The following is a 25703-nucleotide window of genomic DNA, read 5'->3' on the forward strand; positions in this document are numbered from 1 at the left end:
CAGTTTCGAGCCAAATTCAGTTTTTCTAGGAAGTTGAAAAAATCGATATTCCGTTGTAGTTTTAAATTAGCTGGCGGAAGACAGAAGAATTATCAGAAACAGCATATAGGTATAGAAAGTTCACCAAGCTACATTTGCAAAGGACGTAGATCTATAGCTTCCGGAGTTCGTTGTACGAATCAAGTTTGAGTCAGGTTCCATTTTTTCTGTCTTATTTTTCCTTTTTTTCCTTTTTCTTCGTGTTTATCTTGATCAAAGGCTGTGATTGTGATCATGGTTCTTGCTTTCTTAATGATGTTCTAAATTATGTTCGAAGCATTAAACATGAACGAGATATTATTGTCAACGCAATCGCGAGAATTCATTGTTGGTAGCAAATTTTCGCCATCTATAATTTCCCTAAATGAGTTTTTCCAATTTTGTTGGTGACTAAAGCTTCAGTCATTATGCCTTGTGAAACCCACGTGTTGAAAAAAATCCCGTGGTCGTCTACATCATTTTGTTTAGCCCGCGAAGGGTAAAGATTCTATTCTATGTTATCCTGGGTGTCCCGTGGACGCAACAAGATGCTAGTTCCTAACCTTCCTAGCTTCCTAGTAAATTTATGAACACTAATGGATATCGTATATCTTTCCACAATAGAAGCGAGTCACGACGATAATGGTGGCTAGCGATCGAGAACAAAAAATGTTGCAAACCTGAAAGTTAATTTTCCATTTACCACTAGCACATCATTATATAAAAGAGAATAAAAACCAGAAGTCATAGGAAGAAAACAGAGAAAAAACTAAAAGTTGGACCCTGACTCGAACTTGGCACGTGACTCGAACTTGACTGGGGCGCGAGCTTGACTCGTGCTACGAGTAAACTCGCCCGAATGTGACGTGGAATCTATAATTAATAGAATTAATTAGTTCTCATACGGTTCAATTGTTGCATTGTGGTGAAGTCCCAAGTAAGTTGCGTGATAGCATTTGTTCGTCATCATAGTAATCACATGAAATATTTTTACCGTTTATATAAGTTTGGACTGAGGATTGTATTCGTTGTAGCGGGCATCACATCGTCGGTCTTTTAATATCAGTCCGAATGCCGTTCCATAAATTTTACTGTAACTGTTGAAAACAACAAGAAATTCCATCAAAGAAGTTATGTCTTCTTTTTATTTTCAGTTTCTGGTCTGCAGTGTTACAGTTGCAGCCGTGAAGATAATACTGACGCTCTCCAATACTGCTCATTAAACTCTTCTGCACTGGGTAATAACGCGAACGTCGCCTGTAGTTCTGATGAGACTAAGTGCGTCATCTCTAAAACAATTCTTGGGAACGGCGCTGTGTCCTTCTTTACACGACAATGTGCTACCAATAATTTCTGTTCAGACGTCGGCTGTTCGCTACCCGACTTTGCAGGAACAGTTATATGTAAATCTTGCTGTGGGGGAGATCTCTGTAACAATGGAGGGGGGCCAACAAAGAGTACGGCTCCAGGAACACCTTCAGGATCATCCAGGATTCCATTGATCAGCGACCTGTACATGTTTGGGTCCTTTCTTATTTGTTTCCTGGTGTATAAAGTTATCATGGCATGAACACTAGATCTGTTTTCGTCTAACAAGGGGAAATCAGCTCAGCTAAGCCAGAGAGTGGAATTCAGTAGACACACAACTGTTGTTCAATGGTTGCTTGTATTTAACACGTTTACTCTTCAACTCAACTACAACATTCTCTAGTGAAAAAAACTTCTCGCGTTGCTTTTATGTTGGTCGGATTATGATTGACAACGTACTGTCAAACTCTCGTCAACTACTAATGTAGGCTAACGTAAGTGTTCCTATGATTGGTTAGTGTTGGAATTTGCTGGAATCAGCCATGAAGTTTAGATTGATGTTATCTCCTAAACCAGTGCTCAAGGTTATAGTTCCACTTCCATCATTAATACCTCCACCACCCTTCTCCTTATCTAATGATAATCTCTGGGGGAAAAATTACAAAACAAGTTTTTGTTAACTTCTTACAAGACCACGTCTGTCAATGAGAATTCAAACTCTTTGAAAGTATCTGAGTATCGTCAACTACTAATGTAGGCTAACGTAAGCGTTCCTATGATTGGTTAGTGTTGGAATTTGTTACGGGTACCTTCCCTTTATTTATTGATGAAAATGTACCGTTCTTTCAAGGTTTTCGTTACGTTCTTCGAAACTTCCAACCAAAATAAAGCAACGGGAGAAATATAAAAATTACAATGAACATTTGTATCGATAAAAATTACACATTAACAATGATGAGTTTGTAATATACCAGGATGAAGTTTCAAGCAGTGTCCAGCGTTGTTGTTGCAAAACAACAACTTTCCGAGAAGAAAGGCGGTACTACAAGTCCAAGCCTATTTCCATAAAGTAGAGTGTACGTGTTTACAACTTTCAGTTACCTTATTAAAAATACAGTACGTGGCTACGGAACAAAAAGTATTGACATTGATAGTCACCTTCAAATGAAAAGATCTAAAGATTGTTAGTGCTCAGATAAGTACAGTGAAAACTAGATATCGGCTGGTATAAATTCGGTAAGAAACACTGAATATCTTCAGTAAAAACGATTATGACAAGAAGGATGGCCATTTCCAGGCAAATGCCGGCAAAGGGTTAACTTAAGGTCAGATACGATGAATTACAGTTTGACCTTATGTAAACAGTGTATTGTTATTGAGGAAAAAACAATTTGAAACATATTTGACAGGATGATCTATTTCCTGAGAAGCAGTCGAAAACAGAACACCTGCTTATACCAAATTTATACCAGGAGAAGACAACATTTAATCAGAACTAGATCAGCATTACACTAAAAGATAAATAGAAGGACTAATCATTGAACCTTTTTAATATTTTTATCCCTTTGATTTGAATATTCCGTAAATAAAGCATTTATATATTGTATAACTTCCCAGACCGAACAATTATAAACCCACGAAAACCATGCAATGATAATATAATACAAGTGTAAGTTTCTACATTGTTCGTATTTTTATTGTTTAACAATCAGCATCAATCACTAGGCTAAAAGGAAACTTTGAATTTCTTTTCGTATTGTTGCGTATTAGAACAATCATCGTTGATTAGAAATTTACAACTTACAGTTCGTAGACGAAGTTACTCGTGATAGACAAAGTCAACTTGCAGAGTGTATATAGAAAGTAGCCATTGTTTTGAAACATATCTTAGCGGTGAGATACCATTAAAGATACAGTTAGAAAGACGTCTCAAGCTTTGAGCGCTCTTAACTGTCAAAGGAGCAATAAATTAGTGCTTGATCTCTTTTTAATCAATGAAACTCTACAGTTTGACCTAGAGAGGTCTTCGTACTACTGTGAAACCGGCTGTACTGCAGTGCATGTGGTTCCTCTTTCACATATACCTAGAGTAGACACACACTGAACGGTTTTACGGTTTATCTATTCCAGATATTTTGAAAGGCCCTAAGAAAAACTTAAAGGGTAGCTTCCCCGCACTCTTCAAAACTTCAGCTTCTGAAATCGTTTCCCTTTTATATACCTCCAGGTACTGCTTTCGTGTGAAGCCTCCCCATAAAGTTGCTGCTACTTCTCGAAACCAGTTTCCTACTGACAAGGCACAAGAACGTTGATGTTTCGGTATTTGGATTGAGAACAGTGAAGTGATACTTCAGTAGACTATTTATCATTGTCAATTTGTTAGAGGTCACGATCGGCTATGTACGCATTGCGTGCTTATGTTTTATTTCAACCACTCTTTTCACCCCACCCCTCCCGTCAAAGAAACGCTTCAAGACTCGGGCGTAACCATAGTCAAAACACCAGTCAGTTTGTCTTCTGTCACATGCTTCCTTTTGAAAAAAAATCGTTTTCTTTTCCGTGACCTCAAGGGGGGAATAAGCATGCGCAGAAGCATTATTGTGCCAAGGTAAAGTTAAGGTACACGACGGATTAATACTATGTTTTAGTCCCGTGTACTGGGAGAGAAATTTTTGGGGAAAAGTTAAAGTGTATACAGAGTGTTTTTTGTGGTCAATACATCGCACGTATCCACCAAGGCGTAATAGTGCCGGCGTAAAATCGTAGGGAAAATGACTTTTGTTGGGTATTCCGGTGGTGTTGTCTTAAGGTTGAAGTTTAGAAACCAAGACAATCTGACGCCAAACTCCTCAATTTTACCAATGTAATGTTGGATAAATATAGTCACGTGGGCATTTCTGCCTTTTCCTCCCAGTTTAAACGCCAAACTTTTTATGAGCCGAACCTAATACCTTGAATTAAGTACATGAAAAGTTCGGCGTCTGAATCAGTTGAGAAAGGCTGCTTCAATTTGGAACGGCTCAGCCGTTCTTCCCGACTGGGTCAGCCGGGAGTTTCGGTTTGGGATCGGCTTTGATTCAGACGTCGAACTTTTCATGAGCCGAACCTAATGCATAAATTACTATAACGTATTTTAGATGCTGTCTCTCATAGAGAGGATGTTTTAATAAATAAATGCTGTTTTGCTTCAAGTAAATTAAGTTCGGCTAATTAAGTGCGGCGTCTGAATCAAAAGGCGGGATTTTCGCGATTTGGGCCGACCTTAATTTGAGTTAAGTTCGGCTCATGAAAAGTTCGGGGTCTGAACTGGGCCTAAGATCGGAATGGCGAACGCGATAGTAAGGTATCAAAAACCTGACTGAAAACGATGTCATATTTTTATTTGCAATTCACTTGTCGTCAGTCAATGTTGCAAGGTCTTCGAGTTAGCCACAAATACCTTTTTATAGTTAATTCAAATAAAGAAAAAGAGCAACAAGTAATCAGGCCAGTGATTTCTGTCACTGTTTTTCCCGACCGTCCCAGATCGATTTTGCCGAGATATCAGGAAATCGCCAGACGTCTCTCCCAGATTTGAGGTATTCATCGGTCACAGACGCCATTTTTATTTGTCCAAGGGGGGGGGGGGGGGGGAGTGGGGAACTGGAGCGAAGCAATTTAGAGGATTGGTAACGAGCTAAAACTGTCGCCGACGTCCCCGACAGTACAAATTTGATTTCATATGTCGGGAATGATCGCCAACCATCGCGGAGATCTTAGATGTTTCGTGAAAATAGAAACACTCCCGATTTCCAGTTTTCATTAGTCGTGAAAGTCTGGGACAGTCGGGAAACTCAGTGAAATCCCCGATCGTCTGGGGTTTTTCCGACATATCAAAACAACGCTTTTTAATATTTTTATGAACTGCATTCTTTGTTGAAAATACTTTATTTCTCTTCTTCTGAAAATATATTTAAAAAAACGCTGTGACTATATGCCCGGCAGCCGGGCACGGTCTTAAATAGACTAAATGCCCGGCAGTCAGAAATGTTCATCGGATTTCTACTAAAAAACACGATAAACAGTAGTGAGAGCATTTGATGTTTGCTTGGAAATATCAAGCGATTCTAAAAATTATTTTGGTTTTGTAGTGGACGAATTTTCCAAGCGCGGGCATACTGTGAAATCCTGGGTTCTCGACACTTAGAAAATATTTGAGATCAGACTGCCGGGCACGTATCAAATACACTAAATGCCCGGCAGTCAGAAATTTCAATCGAATGTCTATTGAAATCACGATAAACAGTCGTGAGAGTATTTGATGTTTGCTTGGAAAAAGCAAGCGATTTAAAAAAAATTTTTGGTTTTGTAGTGGACGAATTATCCAAGCGCGTGAATACTGTAAAATCGATGGGTTTTTGACCCTTGGCAAATATTTGAGATCAGACTGCCGGGCACGGTCTCAAATACACTAAATGCCCGGCAGTCAGAAATTTCAATCGAATTTCTATTGGAAGTCACGATAAACAGTCTTGAGAGTATTTGATGTTTGCTTGGAAACTGATCAAACGATTCTAAAAAATTATTTTGGTTTGATAGTGGACAGATTTTCCAAGCGCGAGCGTGATACCAGAGGCACGGTTTCAAAGCCCTGTAGGTCACGCTGGTTTAAGAGAAATTGGACTCACCCAGTTTGAGTTGAGATAACTTCCAGATTCGTCTATTTTTTTAAAATTATTTTTATTATTATTATTGTGGCAACTGATCAGAATTTATTGTGTGTTTTACTTTATTTTTCGGAGGGGTACTACTCGAACAGAGGCCACAGTGGTCGTTGCAATTGTGGCGTGACAGCTGGAGTCCTTAAACGTAATCTTGCATGATCTGTGAAAACTTGCGGAAAATAATGCAACACGAGAGGTCATATATAATGTGCCATATAAACAGTCCAGTGCGAGGATTTCTCGGTTTTCGATTTTTCCGAGGAATGTATATCGAATACCAGAAACTTAATTCCCTGAATAGGACTACTTTAATGTAATATTTACTTTTGATAAAAATACAAAATTTAAAGTTACACGTAATTTAAATTCCAAAATACCCAGCGGCCAAAAATTACAGTCACATGCAAAATATAAACATGATAGCTCGTTTAAATACCGTTAGAACTCAAAAGATTTAATTCTTCTTTCATTCTACTTCAAATTACCCACTTTCGCCTTGAGTGTTTTACCACTTGCTCTGGAAGATTTACCAACTTCAATTCTGGGTTCTCTCCTCTTCCTGGAGACAGGGTTGGGAGATTAACTATCTTTAAGGAACAAACCACTAAACTAAATGACATTAGTATAAATCTACTAGCGCTCTATTACGAATGCCGTTCTCTGATTTGCTACGCTACCCGCTATCTATTCTGTGATAGATGGTGAGTAGCGGTTATCAACAAAATTCAGCCCGCTTCTTCGCGTTTTCGAAGTGTCTGTGAGGAGGATTTCGGTAATATACTTGTTAAGTTTTGAACGACTAATAGATTTATACTAAAACAATTAGATTATTCGCTCTCGATTTCTATGCGTGATAGCTGATTCGGGCTGCGCCCTCATCAGCTATCACGCGACGAAAATCGAGAGCGAATAATCTAATTGTTAAATATAAAAAAGATCAAATAAAAACTTGCGATTTCAATTATTATATTATCAGTAAAGTAAACTGTTCAAGAGTTCATAGCTCCATCGTCATGCGTATTAATTTGCTATACATTCATCGTTAAGCAAAAAAAATGTACAATAAAAATAAAATTAAAACATGCGATTACAATTATTGTACTGGCAGTTAAGTAGACAGTTCAAGATTTCATGGCTCCATCGTCATTCGTAATTGATTTGTCTTACATTTATCGTTACGCCAAAAACAGACAATATATGAATCAAATTAAAACATGCCATTACAATTTCTGTATTGGTTTTTGTTTTAGGTAAACAGGCTCAAATTGTGTAGATCGTCATTCTTATTCGTCTGCCTTGCTATCATCCTTCATTGCCCTGCCCAGCTACACATCAACGCCATTCTCAACAACTTTGCTTGCACTGATAATGTTGAAACGATGCCTAGGAAAACGCTTGTGCCTTTCATTATAACTGCTCACAGAACTATTTAAGCTTCAGTTTGCAGGATTTGCAAAACCAGTCACGATTTTTTGGTCTCTTTGTCACTGAAGTGCAGTTAAAGTGATACCACAATAGGCACCTGTCACAGGCAATACTATCTTCGCAATCATCGTTTATCACCTTTCTACAAACAGCACAGCACCATCTCATCTCCTCCTTCTTCTTAATCAAAGTTAGAACCTCCAGCCACGCTTCTTTGCTGAAGTATTTTTGCACACGATAAACATCAAGATTTTCTTTGTCTTGGATTGCGTCGGAAATTTCGTGCAGGCTGCTTAGGTCATCGCTAAGCAGGGTTCTCTTACCCAAAGAAGCCTCGGCAGCAGCCAAATCATTTGTCAAGAATCTGAGCATGGTGATTTCTTTCTCCACTGGAGTTAATTTGTGAAAGGGTTTTATATTCTCATTCTTTTCTTTAGTTTTCCTTTTCTTTGGAAGACCTATCACGGTAACTTCTGCGCCTTTAGGTCGACCTCGTTTTAGCATCTTCGGTGGCATTTTAATGTTAGTAAGAAGTGTCCGACCGTCCTGTAGTTTCTCACCATTTTTTTCTTGGTTTTTTTCATTTGTTTTCTTCTTTTCTTGCAGTTTATCACAATTGTTTTCTTCATTTTTTTCATCTGTTTTGTTGGTCCACGGCTGTTTTCCTTCTTCCGGCTCTTGAAGATGGTCGAACTGAGGTTGCCCGCTCTCGGCATTTTCCATCTTTTCCCCCACCTTTACCTTTTTGCTAATTTCGATGTTTGTATCTGGGCATTCATCAACCATAGCCTCACCTTCACTTGGAGCTGATTTTCCATGACTGCCTACCTCACCAACAATAACCTCGTGACCAAGTTGCCAGCTTTTGACAATGGATTGCAACACATCATATCTGGCACGAAATGTTGCCATTCCACCTTCGCTTAGGAGGGAAGCCATAGTCTGGGCGATCTGTAGCCCCTTTCTGAACTTCTGGGCTTGCGATAAGGTCTTGAATATCTGGCTCTCTTGGTTTGGCAAGGCTGTTACGCGATAGGACCCAGAGGTCTCGTCCTCGGTACTTGATGGACAATCCTTCTGCTCGTGGTGGTCTAAAATCGTCGACGGAAAACGCTCTACGCCTTGGTAATAGTCCATAGTCCATCGCTCGTGTACTAGGGTTTTGGAAAAGGCCTGAATGTTGAGTACGTGTCGAACCTTGAAGATGTGTTTGCATGGTAGGCCCATGCTGGTGAAAAAGGAACAATCGCAGGATGATGGTGTCGCCTTGTGCGGTTCCTGAACGTTTTTAGCCGCTGAGAGAGTAAACTCGTTGTCGTCTTGCTGGTTGAGTACGTTTACATGACTTGAAGCCTGCAGTTGGTCTTTAACAAACTTGAAAGCGTAAGGGGTTAAGCAGTCACAAAAAAGTTGCAGGTCCTTATCAAGGCTTCCAAAGTCAGTTTTCTTACGAGTTATTGCCATCAAATAATGATGGTTTCTTTGCTCTCTCAAGCTTTTGAGCACACAGAAAAACTCGGAAAAAAACTGCATCAAACTTGCGTACCGAGAGCAAACACTTTTGATTTTGCTGAAGGTTGACTCCAGCCTATTGTTTGTTGTTTCACCCAGGTTTAAGGTTTTGTCTTTAAAGCAAGCTACCCATTGCTCTTTTATGGGATCCCAATTTTGAAGAACATACTCAGAGACACTTTTCATTTTGGAGGTTTTGAGCTCATCGAGTGCTTGGTCGTATTCGGTGGATGTTTTTGAGTGGGCCATCCGCGACAGGATTTCCAAAGCACGCAGTCTTTCTGCTGATGTTATCCCCATCTTCTCGCAAGTTACTTCCCTCCTAAAAGACCTTAGAGTGTGGTACAGGCATATGTTTAAAGAGGCACCAGGAAAGCAATTTGTAAAAGCATCGCGTTCAGTGAAGTCTTTGTCAGACATAATGACTTTCGTTTGAGACCAAGAAGGATTGTTCTTTTTGAAAATCTCCACTGTTTCTTGAATAACATCTTTTGTTTCTTCGGCTAAAATAAACATGCCAACGATCTCGCTAAGGCCATCTCCGTCAATACACATCAGTAAATACACAGGCATTCTCAAGTCCAACAGTTTGTAGGTCGCATCAACTAGGATCATTTCTGGGAATTTCTCGAACAAATTCTGCATATATTTATCCTGGAAGAATATACCTTTAAAATTGCTTTCCTCGTCAATTATAATCTCAGTGGTTGAGCCTGGTTGACTTTTGAGATGATAAATAACGTCCTCTATATTATTCTTGTTCATATGATGTTTAGATCGCTGCTTTACATTTGCGATATCCTTTAATGTAACCTTTCGCCCAGTGGTTTCCTCCACTTTCTGCTGCAGAAGTTTTGGATTAGCTTGCAGTTTGATTGCCTCCTGGATGTTCTCAACACTCTGTTTAACACGAGATGCTCTTTGCCTCGGTAGGTGGTCATAGATGGTCTTGTTGACGATGTGGTTGTGAACCTCTTTGACTCTGATAACTTCGAGGTATTTTCCGTCTGGCGACAGAAGAAGGTACACCTCAAAAGGGCATTCTTGTCGAAATGTTTTTGTGTTTCTTATTCTTTGCGCACGATTCCTTGCTTTCCCGCCAAACTTGCAAACTAGCTTAAGAGAATAATATTTTAAAGATGGTTTAGCAATTTCAACCCGTTTAGGAACACGCTTTGCAGCAGCTTGTAAAGAGCGTACATCCCTTTTCCATAGTTCACAGAAATAGTGCTCTTCGTACTCTGCTTTCAGCTTTTCAAGCTCATCTAAGTCGGAGATTTTCTGTCCTACATAAAATATCCGTTGCTCTTCGTTGTCGTCGGTTCTTTCAATCTTTCCTGAGGAGGGTCCATTGCCTCCGTCTTTCCATGTACTCTCGCTCTTCCCAAGGGAGGTTCCATTGTTATCATCCTCCAGCATACTTTCACTCTTGCCTCTGAAGGGGCCATTGTCATCCTCCGACATACCATCGTTCTTTCCTAGGAAGGGGCCATCGTCATCATCCCACATACCATCCTTCTTCCCTGGGAAGGGGCCACCGTCATTCTCCGACATACCATCGTTCTTTCCTAGGAAGGGGCCATCGTCATCATCCGACATACCATCCTTCTTCCCTGGGAAGGGGCCACCGTCATCCGACAAACCATCGTTCTTTCCTGGGAGGGGGCAATCGTCATCTTCCGACATACCATCGTTCTTTCCTAGAAAGGGATCATCGTCATCCTCCGACATACCATCGTTCTTTCCTAGGAATTGGCCATCGTCATTCTCCGACATACCATCGTTTTTTCCTAGGAAGGGGCCATCGTCATCATCCGACATACCATCCTTCTTCTCTGGGAAGGGGCCACCGTCATCCGACAAACCATCGTTCTTTCCTGTGAGGGGGCAATCGTCATCTTCCGACAAACCATCGTTCTTTCCTGGGAGGGGGCAATCGTCATCTTTCGACATACCATCTTTCTTCTCTGGGAAGGGGCAATCGCGAGCCTCCGACATACCGTCGTTCTTTCCTAGAAAGGGACCATTGTCTTCTTTCTTCCCCATACTATCGAACTTGTCACGGGGGGATACATTTCTCTCGTTCTCCGACATATGATCGCCTTTTCCTGGGAAGGGGTCATCATCTTCATCCTTCGTGATACTTCCTTCAGCCTGAGGCTCCGACATTCTGTGGATGTTTCTTGGTAAAGAACGATTGTCTTCATCTTCAGTCGTTGTAGAGATCGTTTCTGGGAATGAGCCCGTGTCCTCGTCCCCTGTTGCATGTTCGATCTTGTCTCGAGAGAACAAAATTCTTTCACCCTTCCCCATTCTGTCTATTTTAAGATTTCTTGTTTTGATCTTAGTTTCCTTTCGGTTTTTTTCTCCCTTAACCTGGACTTTCTTGTCATAGCCAATATTCATCGATGTTCCTTGAGGATTCCTTTCTCCTCCAGCCGTAAATCGTTCCGTCTGAATTTGTTCACGATTCTTTCTTGCTCCGGGCCTGGTTCTTCTAGTTTTGATTTTTTTACGGCCCTTTCCTTCCCCAGACAGAACCTCACACTTTGTGGGTTGCTGGTTAGTTGCAGGTCCTTTACACGCCCTCTCATTCTTCGCGTCTTCAGACTTTGATTCTACGCGTGCATCGGTTTTCTCCTTCTCATTTTTGTCTTCGTTAGTGCACTCATCGTCAGAAATGATCACTGTATCAGCCACACGGCGACATCGAGAAGGGGCAATATCTTCACGTGGCCTTGGGATTGCCTCGCGGTTTATTCCAATAGCAGCAACATCTATGCAATCTGTTAAAAGCCAGGAAATGATGGTGCATCTTAAGAAGTCCGAATATGTCGACGGAGACAGCAACCACTTCAAGCTTATTGGAAGATCGGTATTGCGTTTGAGGAAGACATTTCTCCAAAGCTCGGGAGCGGTGCAAGCAATTGCGCCAAGCACTGCTGCAGCGACACCACAGACATTAGCACACGTTTGTGTCGGAATGTTAAGGCATGCTTCTGAGCAAAGGTGAGTTGATGATCCCATACCTCCCACGTGTGCTTCAATAATTTTACTAAGAGGCTTAGGCGTCAAGTCGATTTCTTGGTAAATGGCATCCATGAAAGGTCCAATTTCTGTATTCAAATGTTTGGGCATTCCCCAGCAATAGGTGTCGCAGTAGTAACATTTGTTAACGGTCAAATCGATGTAGAGTAGTGTCCAGTGGCATCCTGGATTTCCAGGCCTACTGATAAACACTTCTCCCGACTTAGATTTTCCAACATTTGCAAAGAGAATGACATGTTTTATGGAACTTCTGATTTCGCTCCTGACGTAGTCGCCAAGATCATTATGATTCACCATGATGACATTATTTAACAAAAGTGCAGCCGTGTGCTCGCTTTCTTTGTGTAGCATTTCTGCGATGACGTTGATTATGGCGAAGTTAAGCCAACCAGTCCCCGCGATGGTTGCCAAATCAGAAGCAAGGATGCAAGGATTGTGTGTTAGGACGCTTTGATTGTTGGGGGTATTGAAGATTTTATCGAAATAAGATGAAAGATGTTCCTTTGAATATGAGCAGGTTGCACTGGGGACATTTATTTCTTTTTTCAGCCATTTTTCTTCTTTTAGAACGTCACTCTTCACATCCCTGAGACGATGTATGTCCAGTAACACTTCAATTGACTCCAATGTAAATGTTCCCAAGTCGCAGGAGACACCAACACAGTTCCCTTCTTTGCAAAGGTCCTTCATTTCCTGACATGAGGATTGCGAAGGCATTCTACTCAAGTTTATAACATCAGTAGATGTTTCGGGCCGTTTTGACAAGAGCGTCACCCTAGTCGTCCGGATAATTTTGGGATATTCCAGTGAAGCTGCCTCGTACCTCGTTGTGCTCTCAAAAGTATTATTTTCAACAATATCCTTAAAATAAAAAAAACGAACACAATATGTAATATTAGGGAGTTTAAGAAGGCATTACGGCGACGGTGACAAGAACGTCATAAAGCAATAGCACTTTTAAATGACTTTAGCGTAAATGATAAATTTTGGTACATATGCTTTTTCTCATATGTTTCGAATATTTTATTTTTCGTTCTTGTCAAATTAAGCTTAATTGTTTTGAAGTCATAGTAGTGTAATCCATTTTATTTTGGGAAAAAATAACTTTTTTTTTCGTTTTTCCAAGGTCAATTGCGAATGACCTTGAAACTAGATTTTTTGCTCCTAAATTCAGCAGGAACAAGGACTCGTTTTTGTACCAAGGTCAATTGCGAATGACTTTGAGATTTATGCTGATTTTAAGCTTTTTTATTTTATTTTATTTTTTTCAGTTTTTGCCCTAAAATTCAGCATGAAATCAAAGTGAGCCAGAATCCCCCTTTTATATCTACTCTTCGAATTAAAACAAGGCGACGCATTTACCTGGTTTGTATTGCAAAATATCCAATTTATTTGAAAAACTTTTCTTGATTTGGTAGCGTGAAGATGTTGCGTTACACTACAATCGCTTTACAGGTAACGCAAAATCTGTGTCTTTTACATGGGATCGTATAACATTGTAAATTTCATGGCTACACTCGGCAAATTGCTCGGCCAAACAAGGCCAGGAAAGCAAAAATATCTAACCTGCAGCTTGGGATCCATTGTCAAAGCTGAAATATAAGTAGAGAAATACTACGTTATACCAGCAATTCTTGTTCTGGGCAGCTAGTACTTTGGCGCCCTGTTAAGTGATGAACGGGATCTCCAACCAAAAATATGTACAGTACTAGTTACAACCAAGATTCGCGCGAAATTAAATACAACAGATAAAAATCGACTATTTTGATAGATGGCCCTTTGCTCACAACTTACCTTCCCTAAAAAACCCTCTCTTCTTCATCATAACTTCTGTAATCGACAGCGCTGATGTATCGCATCCGACACTTCTGGTCTATGAAACTGACCTCACGTGTTGTACTATTTCCCGCCAGTTTTTACGAAGCATCGTGACAAGCCTGCATGACGTAATGCCCGAGCAGTTGCCACGACCGCTGCCGGCCTCTGTTGGGGTAGTACTTTCCGAGAAGTAAAGTAAAGGAAAGGAAAGTAAAAACAGTAGTTTCAAATCACTTGCAACCATACAACGAATCTCGACGTTATTTGAACTCAAACTGGGTGAGTCCAATTTCTCTTAAACCAGCGTGACCTACAGGGCTTTGAAACCGTGCCTCTGGTATCCGGATGGTATCACGCTCGCGCTTGGAAAATTCGTCCACTACAAAACCAAAATAATTTTTAGAATCGCTTGATATTTCCAAGCAAACATCAAATACTCTAACGACTGTTTATTGTGATTTCAATAGAAATTCGATTGAAATTTCTAACTGCCGGGCATTTAGTGTATTTGATGCCGTGACCGGCAGTCGATCTCAAATATTTTCTAAGTGTCGAGAACCAGGCGATTTCACAGTATGCCCGCACTTGGATAATTCGTCCACTACAAAACCAAAATAATTTTTAGAATCGCTTGATATTTCCAAGCAAACATCAAGTACTCTCACCACTATTTATCGTGACTTTCAGTAGAAATCCGTTGAAAATTTCTGACTGCCGGGCATTTAGTCTATTTAAGACCGTGCCCGGCAGTCTGAGCAATTTTATAGTATACACGCGCTTGGATAATTCGTCCACTACAAAACCAAAATAATTTTTAGAATCGCTTATTATTTCCAAGCAAACATCAAATACTCTAACGACTGTTTATTGTGATTTCAATAGAAATTCGATTGAAATTTCTAACTGCCGGGCATTTAGTGTATTTGATGCCGTGACCGGCAGTCGATCTCAAATATTTTCTAAGTGTCGAGAACCCAGCGATTTTATAGTATGCCCGCGCTTGGATAATTCGTCCACTACAAAACCAAAATAATTTTTAGAATCGCTTGATATTTCCAAGCAAACATCAAATGCTCTCACTACTGTTTATCGTGACTTTCAGTAGAAATCCGATGAACATTTCTGACTGCCGGGCATTTAGTCTATCTAAGACCGTGCCCGGCTGCCGGGCATATAGTCACAGCGTAGTTTTATTAAAAACCATATTCTAATCCTCAGCCTCAGTATACGTGTTAAAGTTGAAGCATTTGCAATTGCAAATGATTTAATGATCGATACGCTATTCCTGCATCTACAAGTCTATGTCTGGATGGTTCAATTATGTGCATTACACACAATTTAAATTTGTCACTCACGAAGAGACCGTTCATCAATTTTTTTAACGCTGTGACTATATGCCCGGCAGCCGGGCACGGTCTTAAATAGACTAAATGCCCGGCAGTCAGAAATGTTCATCGGATTTCTACTAAAAAACACGATAAACAGTAGTGAGAGCATTTGATGTTTGCTTGGAAATATCAAGCGATTCTAAAAATTATTTTGGTTTTGTAGTGGACGAATTTTCCAAGCGCGGGCATACTGTGAAATCCTGGGTTCTCGACACTTAGAAAATATTTGAGATCAGACTGCCGGGCACGTATCAAATACACTAAATGCCCGGCAGTCAGAAATTTCAATCGAATGTCTATTGAAATCACGATAAACAGTCGTGAGAGTATTTGATGTTTGCTTGGAAAAAGCAAGCGATTTAAAAAAAATTTTTGGTTTTGTAGTGGACGAATTATCCAAGCGCGTGAATACTGTAAAATCGATGGGTTTTTGACCCTTGGCAAATATTTGAGATCAGACTGCCGGGCACGGTCTCAAATACACTAAATGCCCGGCAGTCAGAAATTTCAATCGAATTTCTATTGGAAGTCACGATAAACAGTCTTGAGAGTATTTGATGTTTGCTTGGAAACTGATCAAACGATTCTAAAAAATTATTTTGGTTTGATAGTGGACAGATTTTCCAAGCGCGAGCGTGATACCAGAGGCACGGTTTCAAAGCCCTGTAGGTCACGCTGGTTTAAGAGAAATTGGACTCACCCAGTTTGAGTTGAGATAACTTCCAGATTCGTCTATTTTTTTAAAATTATTTTTATTATTATTATTGTGGCAACTGATCAGAATTTATTGTGTGTTTTACTTTATTTTTCGGAGGGGTACTACTCGAACAGAGGCCACAGTGGTCGTTGCAATTGTGGCGTGACAGCTGGAGTCCTTAAACGTAATCTTGCATGATCTGTGAAAACTTGCGGAAAATAATGCAACACGAGAGGTCATATATAATGTGCCATATAAACAGTCCAGTGCGAGGATTTCTCGGTTTTCGATTTTTCCGAGGAATGTATATCGAATACCAGAAACTTAATTCCCTGAATAGGACTACTTTAATGTAATATTTACTTTTGATAAAAATACAAAATTTAAAGTTACACGTAATTTAAATTCCAAAATACCCAGCGGCCAAAAATTACAGTCACATGCAAAATATAAACATGATAGCTCGTTTAAATACCGTTAGAACTCAAAAGATTTAATTCTTCTTTCATTCTACTTCAAATTACCCACTTTCGCCTTGAGTGTTTTACCACTTGCTCTGGAAGATTTACCAACTTCAATTCTGGGTTCTCTCCTCTTCCTGGAGACAGGGTTGGGAGATTAACTATCTTTAAGGAACAAACCACTAAACTAAATGACATTAGTATAAATCTACTAGCGCTCTATTACGAATGCCGTTCTCTGATTTGCTACGCTACCCGCTATCTATTCTGTGATAGATGGTGAGTAGCGGTTATCAACAAAATTCAGCCCGCTTCTTCGCGTTTTCGAAGTGTCTGTGAGGAGGATTTCGGTAATATACTTGTTAAGTTTTGAACGACTAATAGATTTATACTAAAACAATTAGATTATTCGCTCTCGATTTCTATGCGTGATAGCTGATTCGGGCTGCGCCCTCATCAGCTATCACGCGACGAAAATCGAGAGCGAATAATCTAATTGTTAAATATAAAAAAGATCAAATAAAAACTTGCGATTTCAATTATTATATTATCAGTAAAGTAAACTGTTCAAGAGTTCATAGCTCCATCGTCATGCGTATTAATTTGCTATACATTCATCGTTAAGCAAAAAAAATGTACAATAAAAATAAAATTAAAACATGCGATTACAATTATTGTACTGGCAGTTAAGTAGACAGTTCAAGATTTCATGGCTCCATCGTCATTCGTAATTGATTTGTCTTACATTTATCGTTACGCCAAAAACAGACAATATATGAATCAAATTAAAACATGCCATTACAATTTCTGTATTGGTTTTTGTTTTAGGTAAACAGGCTCAAATTGTGTAGATCGTCATTCTTATTCGTCTGCCTTGCTATCATCCTTCATTGCCCTGCCCAGCTACACATCAACGCCATTCTCAACAACTTTGCTTGCACTGATAATGTTGAAACGATGCCTAGGAAAACGCTTGTGCCTTTCATTATAACTGCTCACAGAACTATTTAAGCTTCAGTTTGCAGGATTTGCAAAACCAGTCACGATTTTTTGGTCTCTTTGTCACTGAAGTGCAGTTAAAGTGATACCACAATAGGCACCTGTCACAGGCAATACTATCTTCGCAATCATCGTTTATCACCTTTCTACAAACAGCACAGCACCATCCCATCTCCTCCTTCTTCTTAATCAAAGTTAGAACCTCCAGCCACGCTTCTTTGCTGAAGTATTTTTGCACACGATAAACATCAAGATTTTCTTTGTCTTGGATTGCGTCGGAAATTTCGTGCAGGCTGCTTAGGTCATCGCTAAGCAGGGTTCTCTTACCCAAAGAAGCCTCGGCAGCAGCCAAATCATTTGTCAAGAATCTGAGCATGGTGATTTCTTTCTCCACTGGAGTTAATTTGTGAAAGGGTTTTATATTCTCATTCTTTTCTTTAGTTTTCCTTTTCTTTGGAAGACCTATCACGGTAACTTCTGCGCCTTTAGGTCGACCTCGTTTTAGCATCTTCGGTGGCATTTTAATGTTAGTAAGAAGTGTCCGACCGTCCTGTAGTTTCTCACCATTTTTTTCTTGGTTTTTTTCATTTGTTTTCTTCTTTTCTTGCAGTTTATCACAATTGTTTTCTTCATTTTTTTCATCTGTTTTGTTGGTCCACGGCTGTTTTCCTTCTTCCGGCTCTTGAAGATGGTCGAACTGAGGTTGCCCGCTCTCGGCATTTTCCATCTTTTCCCCCACCTTTACCTTTTTGCTAATTTCGATGTTTGTATCTGGGCATTCATCAACCATAGCCTCACCTTCACTTGGAGCTGATTTTCCATGACTGCCTACCTCACCAACAATAACCTCGTGACCAAGTTGCCAGCTTTTGACAATGGATTGCAACACATCATATCTGGCACGAAATGTTGCCATTCCACCTTCGCTTAGGAGGGAAGCCATAGTCTGGGCGATCTGTAGCCCCTTTCTGAACTTCTGGGCTTGCGATAAGGTCTTGAATATCTGGCTCTCTTGGTTTGGCAAGGCTGTTACGCGATAGGACCCAGAGGTCTCGTCCTCGGTACTTGATGGACAATCCTTCTGCTCGTGGTGGTCTAAAATCGTCGACGGAAAACGCTCTACGCCTTGGTAATAGTCCATAGTCCATCGCTCGTGTACTAGGGTTTTGGAAAAGGCCTGAATGTTGAGTACGTGTCGAACCTTGAAGATGTGTTTGCATGGTAGGCCCATGCTGGTGAAAAAGGAACAATCGCAGGATGATGGTGTCGCCTTGTGCGGTTCCTGAACGTTTTTAGCCTCTGAGAGAGTAAACTCGTTGTCGTCTTGCTGGTTGAGTACGTTTACATGACTTGAAGCCTGCAGTTGGTCTTTAACAAACTTGAAAGCGTAAGGGGTTAAGCAGTCACAAAAAAGTTGCAGGTCCTTATCAAGGCTTCCAAAGTCAGTTTTCTTACGAGTTATTGCCATCAAATAATGATGGTTTCTTTGCTCTCTCAAGCTTTTGAGCACACAGAAAAACTCGGAAAAAAACTGCATCAAACTTGCGTACCGAGAGCAAACACTTTTGATTTTGCTGAAGGTTGACTCCAGCCTATTGTTTGTTGTTTCACCCAGGTTTAAGGTTTTGTCTTTAAAGCAAGCTACCCATTGCTCTTTTATGGGATCCCAATTTTGAAGAACATACTCAGAGACACTTTTCATTTTGGAGGTTTTGAGCTCATCGAGTGCTTGGTCGTATTCGGTGGATGTTTTTGAGTGGGCCATCCGCGACAGGATTTCCAAAGCACGCAGTCTTTCTGCTGATGTTATCCCCATCTTCTCGCAAGTTACTTCCCTCCTAAAAGACCTTAGAGTGTGGTACAGGCATATGTTTAAAGAGGCACCAGGAAAGCAATTTGTAAAAGCATCGCGTTCAGTGAAGTCTTTGTCAGACATAATGACTTTCGTTTGAGACCAAGAAGGATTGTTCTTTTTGAAAATCTCCACTGTTTCTTGAATAACATCTTTTGTTTCTTCGGCTAAAATAAACATGCCAACGATCTCGCTAAGGCCATCTCCGTCAATACACATCAGTAAATACACAGGCATTCTCAAGTCCAACAGTTTGTAGGTCGCATCAACTAGGATCATTTCTGGGAATTTCTCGAACAAATTCTGCATATATTTATCCTGGAAGAATATACCTTTAAAATTGCTTTCCTCGTCAATTATAATCTCAGTGGTTGAGCCTGGTTGACTTTTGAGATGATAAATAACGTCCTCTATATTATTCTTGTTCATATGATGTTTAGATCGCTGCTTTACATTTGCGATATCCTTTAATGTAACCTTTCGCCCAGTGGTTTCCTCCACTTTCTGCTGCAGAAGTTTTGGATTAGCTTGCAGTTTGATTGCCTCCTGGATGTTCTCAACACTCTGTTTAACACGAGATGCTCTTTGCCTCGGTAGGTGGTCATAGATGGTCTTGTTGACGATGTGGTTGTGAACCTCTTTGACTCTGATAACTTCGAGGTATTTTCCGTCTGGCGACAGAAGAAGGTACACCTCAAAAGGGCATTCTTGTCGAAATGTTTTTGTGTTTCTTATTCTTTGCGCACGATTCCTTGCTTTCCCGCCAAACTTGCAAACTAGCTTAAGAGAATAATATTTTAAAGATGGTTTAGCAATTTCAACCCGTTTAGGAACACGCTTTGCAGCAGCTTGTAAAGAGCGTACATCCCTTTTCCATAGTTCACAGAAATAGTGCTCTTCGTACTCTGCTTTCAGCTTTTCAAGCTCATCTAAGTCGGAGATTTTCTGTCCTACATAAAATATCCGTTGCTCTTCGTTGTCGTCGGTTCTTTCAATCTTTCCTGAGGAGGGTCCATTGCCTCCGTCTTTCCATGTACTCTCGCTCTTCCCAAGGGAGGTTCCATTGTTATCATCCTCCAGCATACTTTCACTCTTGCCTCTGAAGGGGCCATTGTCATCCTCCGACATACCATCGTTCTTTCCTAGGAAGGGGCCATCGTCATCATCCCACATACCATCCTTCTTCCCTGGGAAGGGGCCACCGTCATTCTCCGACATACCATCGTTCTTTCCTAGGAAGGGGCCATCGTCATCATCCGACATACCATCCTTCTTCCCTGGGAAGGGGCCACCGTCATCCGACAAACCATCGTTCTTTCCTGGGAGGGGGCAATCGTCATCTTCCGACATACCATCGTTCTTTCCTAGAAAGGGATCATCGTCATCCTCCGACATACCATCGTTCTTTCCTAGGAATTGGCCATCGTCATTCTCCGACATACCATCGTTTTTTCCTAGGAAGGGGCCATCGTCATCATCCGACATACCATCCTTCTTCTCTGGGAAGGGGCCACCGTCATCCGACAAACCATCGTTCTTTCCTGTGAGGGGGCAATCGTCATCTTCCGACAAACCATCGTTCTTTCCTGGGAGGGGGCAATCGTCATCTTTCGACATACCATCTTTCTTCTCTGGGAAGGGGCAATCGCGAGCCTCCGACATACCGTCGTTCTTTCCTAGAAAGGGACCATTGTCTTCTTTCTTCCCCATACTATCGAACTTGTCACGGGGGGATACATTTCTCTCGTTCTCCGACATATGATCGCCTTTTCCTGGGAAGGGGTCATCATCTTCATCCTTCGTGATACTTCCTTCAGCCTGAGGCTCCGACATTCTGTGGATGTTTCTTGGTAAAGAACGATTGTCTTCATCTTCAGTCGTTGTAGAGATCGTTTCTGGGAATGAGCCCGTGTCCTCGTCCCCTGTTGCATGTTCGATCTTGTCTCGAGAGAACAAAATTCTTTCACCCTTCCCCATTCTGTCTATTTTAAGATTTCTTGTTTTGATCTTAGTTTCCTTTCGGTTTTTTTCTCCCTTAACCTGGACTTTCTTGTCATAGCCAATATTCATCGATGTTCCTTGAGGATTCCTTTCTCCTCCAGCCGTAAATCGTTCCGTCTGAATTTGTTCACGATTCTTTCTTGCTCCGGGCCTGATTCTTCTAGTTTTGATTTTTTTACGGCCCTTTCCTTCCCCAGACAGAACCTCACACTTTGTGGGTTGCTGGTTAGTTGCAGGTCCTTTACACGCCCTCTCATTCTTCGCGTCTTCAGACTTTGATTCTACGCGTGCATCGGTTTTCTCCTTCTCATTTTTGTCTTCGTTAGTGCACTCATCGTCAGAAATGATCACTGTATCAGCCACACGGCGACATCGAGAAGGGGCAATATCTTCACGTGGCCTTGGGATTGCCTCGCGGTTTATTCCAATAGCAGCAACATCTATGCAATCTGTTAAAAGCCAGGAAATGATGGTGCATCTTAAGAAGTCCGAATATGTCGACGGAGACAGCAACCACTTCAAGCTTATTGGAAGATCGGTATTGCGTTTGAGGAAGACATTTCTCCAAAGCTCGGGAGCGGTGCAAGCAATTGCGCCAAGCACTGCTGCAGCGACACCACAGACATTAGCACACGTTTGTGTCGGAATGTTAAGGCATGCTTCTGAGCAAAGGTGAGTTGATGATCCCATACCTCCCACGTGTGCTTCAATAATTTTACTAAGAGGCTTAGGCGTCAAGTCGATTTCTTGGTAAATGGCATCCATGAAAGGTCCAATTTCTGTATTCAAATGTTTGGGCATTCCCCAGCAATAGGTGTCGCAGTAGTAACATTTGTTAACGGTCAAATCGATGTAGAGTAGTGTCCAGTGGCATCCTGGATTTCCAGGCCTACTGATAAACACTTCTCCCGACTTAGATTTTCCAACATTTGCAAAGAGAATGACATGTTTTATGGAACTTCTGATTTCGCTCCTGACGTAGTCGCCAAGATCATTATGATTCACCATGATGACATTATTTAACAAAAGTGCAGCCGTGTGCTCGCTTTCTTTGTGTAGCATTTCTGCGATGACGTTGATTATGGCGAAGTTAAGCCAACCAGTCCCCGCGATGGTTGCCAAATCAGAAGCAAGGATGCAAGGATTGTGTGTTAGGACGCTTTGATTGTTGGGGGTATTGAAGATTTTATCGAAATAAGATGAAAGATGTTCCTTTGAATATGAGCAGGTTGCACTGGGGACATTTATTTCTTTTTTCAGCCATTTTTCTTCTTTTAGAACGTCACTCTTCACATCCCTGAGACGATGTATGTCCAGTAACACTTCAATTGACTCCAATGTAAATGTTCCCAAGTCGCAGGAGACACCAACACAGTTCCCTTCTTTGCAAAGGTCCTTCATTTCCTGACATGAGGATTGCGAAGGCATTCTACTCAAGTTTATAACATCAGTAGATGTTTCGGGCCGTTTTGACAAGAGCGTCACCCTAGTCGTCCGGATAATTTTGGGATATTCCAGTGAAGCTGCCTCGTACCTCGTTGTGCTCTCAAAAGTATTATTTTCAACAATATCCTTAAAATAAAAAAAACGAACACAATATGTAATATTAGGGAGTTTAAGAAGGCATTACGGCGACGGTGACAAGAACGTCATAAAGCAATAGCACTTTTAAATGACTTTAGCGTAAATGATAAATTTTGGTACATATGCTTTTTCTCATATGTTTCGAATATTTTATTTTTCGTTCTTGTCAAATTAAGCTTAATTGTTTTGAAGTCATAGTAGTGTAATCCATTTTATTTTGGGAAAAAATAACTTTTTTTTTCGTTTTTCCAAGGTCAATTGCGAATGACCTTGAAACTAGATTTTTTGCTCCTAAATTCAGCAGGAACAAGGACTCGTTTTTGTACCAAGGTCAATTGCGAATGACTTTGAGATTTATGCTGATTTTAAGCTTTTTTATTTTATTTTATTTTTTTCAGTTTTTGCCCTAAAATTCAGCATGAAATCAAAGTGAGCCAGAATCCCCCTTTTATATCTACTCTTCGAATTAAAACAAGGCGACGCATTTACCTGGTTTGTATTGCAAAATATCCAATTTATTTGAAAAACTTTTCTTGATTTGGTAGCGTGAAGATGTTGCGTTACACTACAATCGCTTTACAGGTAACGCAAAATCTGTGTCTTTTACATGGGATCGTATAACATTGTAAATTTCATGGCTACACTCGGCAAATTGCTCGGCCAAACAAGGCCAGGAAAGCAAAAATATCTAACCTGCAGCTTGGGATCCATTGTCAAAGCTGAAATATAAGTAGAGAAATACTACGTTATACCAGCAATTCTTGTTCTGGGCAGCTAGTACTTTGGCGCCCTGTTAAGTGATGAACGGGATCTCCAACCAAAAATATGTACAGTACTAGTTACAACCAAGATTCGCGCGAAATTAAATACAACAGATAAAAATCGACTATTTTGATAGATGGCCCTTTGCTCACAACTTACCTTCCCTAAAAAACCCTCTCTTCTTCATCATAACTTCTGTAATCGACAGCGCTGATGTATCGCATCCGACACTTCTGGTCTATGAAACTGACCTCACGTGTTGTACTATTTCCCGCCAGTTTTTACGAAGCATCGTGACAAGCCTGCATGACGTAATGCCCGAGCAGTTGCCACGACCGCTGCCGGCCTCTGTTGGGGTAGTACTTTCCGAGAAGTAAAGTAAAGGAAAGGAAAGTAAAAACAGTAGTTTCAAATCACTTGCAACCATACAACGAATCTCGACGTTATTTGAACTCAAACTGGGTGAGTCCAATTTCTCTTAAACCAGCGTGACCTACAGGGCTTTGAAACCGTGCCTCTGGTATCCGGATGGTATCACGCTCGCGCTTGGAAAATTCGTCCACTACAAAACCAAAATAATTTTTAGAATCGCTTGATATTTCCAAGCAAACATCAAATACTCTAACGACTGTTTATTGTGATTTCAATAGAAATTCGATTGAAATTTCTAACTGCCGGGCATTTAGTGTATTTGATGCCGTGACCGGCAGTCGATCTCAAATATTTTCTAAGTGTCGAGAACCAGGCGATTTCACAGTATGCCCGCACTTGGATAATTCGTCCACTACAAAACCAAAATAATTTTTAGAATCGCTTGATATTTCCAAGCAAACATCAAGTACTCTCACCACTATTTATCGTGACTTTCAGTAGAAATCCGTTGAAAATTTCTGACTGCCGGGCATTTAGTCTATTTAAGACCGTGCCCGGCAGTCTGAGCAATTTTATAGTATACACGCGCTTGGATAATTCGTCCACTACAAAACCAAAATAATTTTTAGAATCGCTTATTATTTCCAAGCAAACATCAAATACTCTAACGACTGTTTATTGTGATTTCAATAGAAATTCGATTGAAATTTCTAACTGCCGGGCATTTAGTGTATTTGATGCCGTGACCGGCAGTCGATCTCAAATATTTTCTAAGTGTCGAGAACCCAGCGATTTTATAGTATGCCCGCGCTTGGATAATTCGTCCACTACAAAACCAAAATAATTTTTAGAATCGCTTGATATTTCCAAGCAAACATCAAATGCTCTCACTACTGTTTATCGTGACTTTCAGTAGAAATCCGATGAACATTTCTGACTGCCGGGCATTTAGTCTATCTAAGACCGTGCCCGGCTGCCGGGCATATAGTCACAGCGTTAAAATATATCTCTTCTCATTTCGCCTACCTCAAGGGCGATCTGAAAAGGCCTTTACTTTTTGTTTGTGTGCCGGCAGTTTCTTTTAACAAGTAACTCATTATTCGCCTACTAGCAACGTATAGTTAAAATGAGAAAAAAATATTACATTGCTAAGGGATTGATGTACATTAATCTAACATGGTATGTTAAATTTTATTCTATACCGCTGTGACGTTTTCATGGTATAATTCCCAGTAAACTTCTCATGTAAAGATTTGTTCATTGAAAGTTAACCGTGCTAATCTCATCTATGTGACCGACCACCCGAATCGTCCTTTACGACATTTCTTCGCTTTTTTTTAATATGCTTAATGGTGATTTAGGCTGTTGATGTCTCTGTAAAATAAGTTAAACTAGAGTTTAAACCCGAGCTTCTACCAAAGCCGTATACTGAACTACCGCCGGGCTTCTGAGTAGAGCTAATGTACTGAGAGAGGATGATGATAAGTGTATCTCGTAAATAGCATTATACATCAGTAGCTTTCAAATGAGTATTTGTATTAGCTTTTAAATAAACAGCCCGCAAAGTAAAGAGAGAAAGGAATGACTCTCCCACGGCTTGTTTACAGATTTGGGGGGTGAACCTAGCTGGCAGATTGAGCTAGCACCATCTGATATCGTTTCTTCATTTTCACTCTGAGGGTTAGAGTTGACCCTCTTGCTGGGATGATCCTATTATCCTAGGAAGCTAGAGGGTCAACTTTAATCGTGTAATCA

The 25703-nt window shown here is 40.6% G+C and overlaps 3 protein-coding genes across 4 annotated transcripts in view; 1 reads left to right on the forward strand and 2 right to left on the reverse strand.

Annotated features, from left to right (window-relative positions):
• Nucleotides 1-25703, forward strand: part of LOC146459718 (ly6/PLAUR domain-containing protein 2-like) — a 31173-nt gene that overhangs the window by 1417 nt on the left and 4053 nt on the right. Inside the window, exon 2 of one of the 2 annotated variants that reach the window (XM_085089208.1) lies at nucleotides 1173-2248. The exons of the other annotated variant lie outside the window; for it this stretch is intronic. Coding sequence (XP_084945334.1) covers nucleotides 1173-1588 — 416 coding nt within the window. The 3' untranslated portion in view covers nucleotides 1589-2248. Of the gene's footprint in view, nucleotides 1-1172; nucleotides 2249-25703 lie in introns of those variants that run through there. 2 annotated transcript variants of the gene reach the window in all.
• On the reverse strand, nucleotides 1841-14956 carry LOC146459719 (uncharacterized). The gene is made up of 4 exons (XM_085089029.1): nucleotides 13581-14956; nucleotides 7593-12875; nucleotides 6560-6616; nucleotides 1841-1972 (listed from the first exon to the last, which is right to left on the reverse strand). The coding sequence occupies exons 1-4, from the start codon at nucleotides 13596-13598 to the stop codon at nucleotides 1841-1843; spliced, it is 5490 nt and encodes a 1829-aa protein (XP_084945155.1). The 5' UTR covers nucleotides 13599-14956.
• LOC146459720 (uncharacterized) lies at nucleotides 17382-24937 on the reverse strand. The gene is made up of 3 exons (XM_085089030.1): nucleotides 23508-24937; nucleotides 18123-22802; nucleotides 17382-17885 (listed from the first exon to the last, which is right to left on the reverse strand). The coding sequence occupies exons 1-3, from the start codon at nucleotides 23523-23525 to the stop codon at nucleotides 17382-17384; spliced, it is 5202 nt and encodes a 1733-aa protein (XP_084945156.1). The 5' UTR covers nucleotides 23526-24937.

Source organism: Pavona decussata, unplaced genomic scaffold (genome assembly GCF_977016875.1).
Source record: "Pavona decussata unplaced genomic scaffold, jaPavDecu1.1 SCAFFOLD_217, whole genome shotgun sequence".
Taxonomy (NCBI): domain Eukaryota; kingdom Metazoa; phylum Cnidaria; class Anthozoa; order Scleractinia; family Agariciidae; genus Pavona; species Pavona decussata.

Bases quoted from the DNA above. Each gene is read 5' to 3' on its own strand.
- LOC146459720 (XM_085089030.1), bottom strand. The intron at 17,886-18,122 runs GTAAAGGTGGGG...ATGCCACCGAAG, and splicing joins ACATCGAAATTAGCAAAAAG to ATGCTAAAACGAGGTCGACC.
- LOC146459719 (XM_085089029.1), bottom strand. The intron at 6,617-7,592 runs GTGATAAACGAT...TGTTCCTTAAAG, and splicing joins GCTGTGCTGTTTGTAGAAAG to ATAGTTAATCTCCCAACCCT. The intron at 1,973-6,559 runs GTAAATCTTCCA...TTTTTCCCCCAG, and splicing joins AGAACCCAGAATTGAAGTTG to AGATTATCATTAGATAAGGA.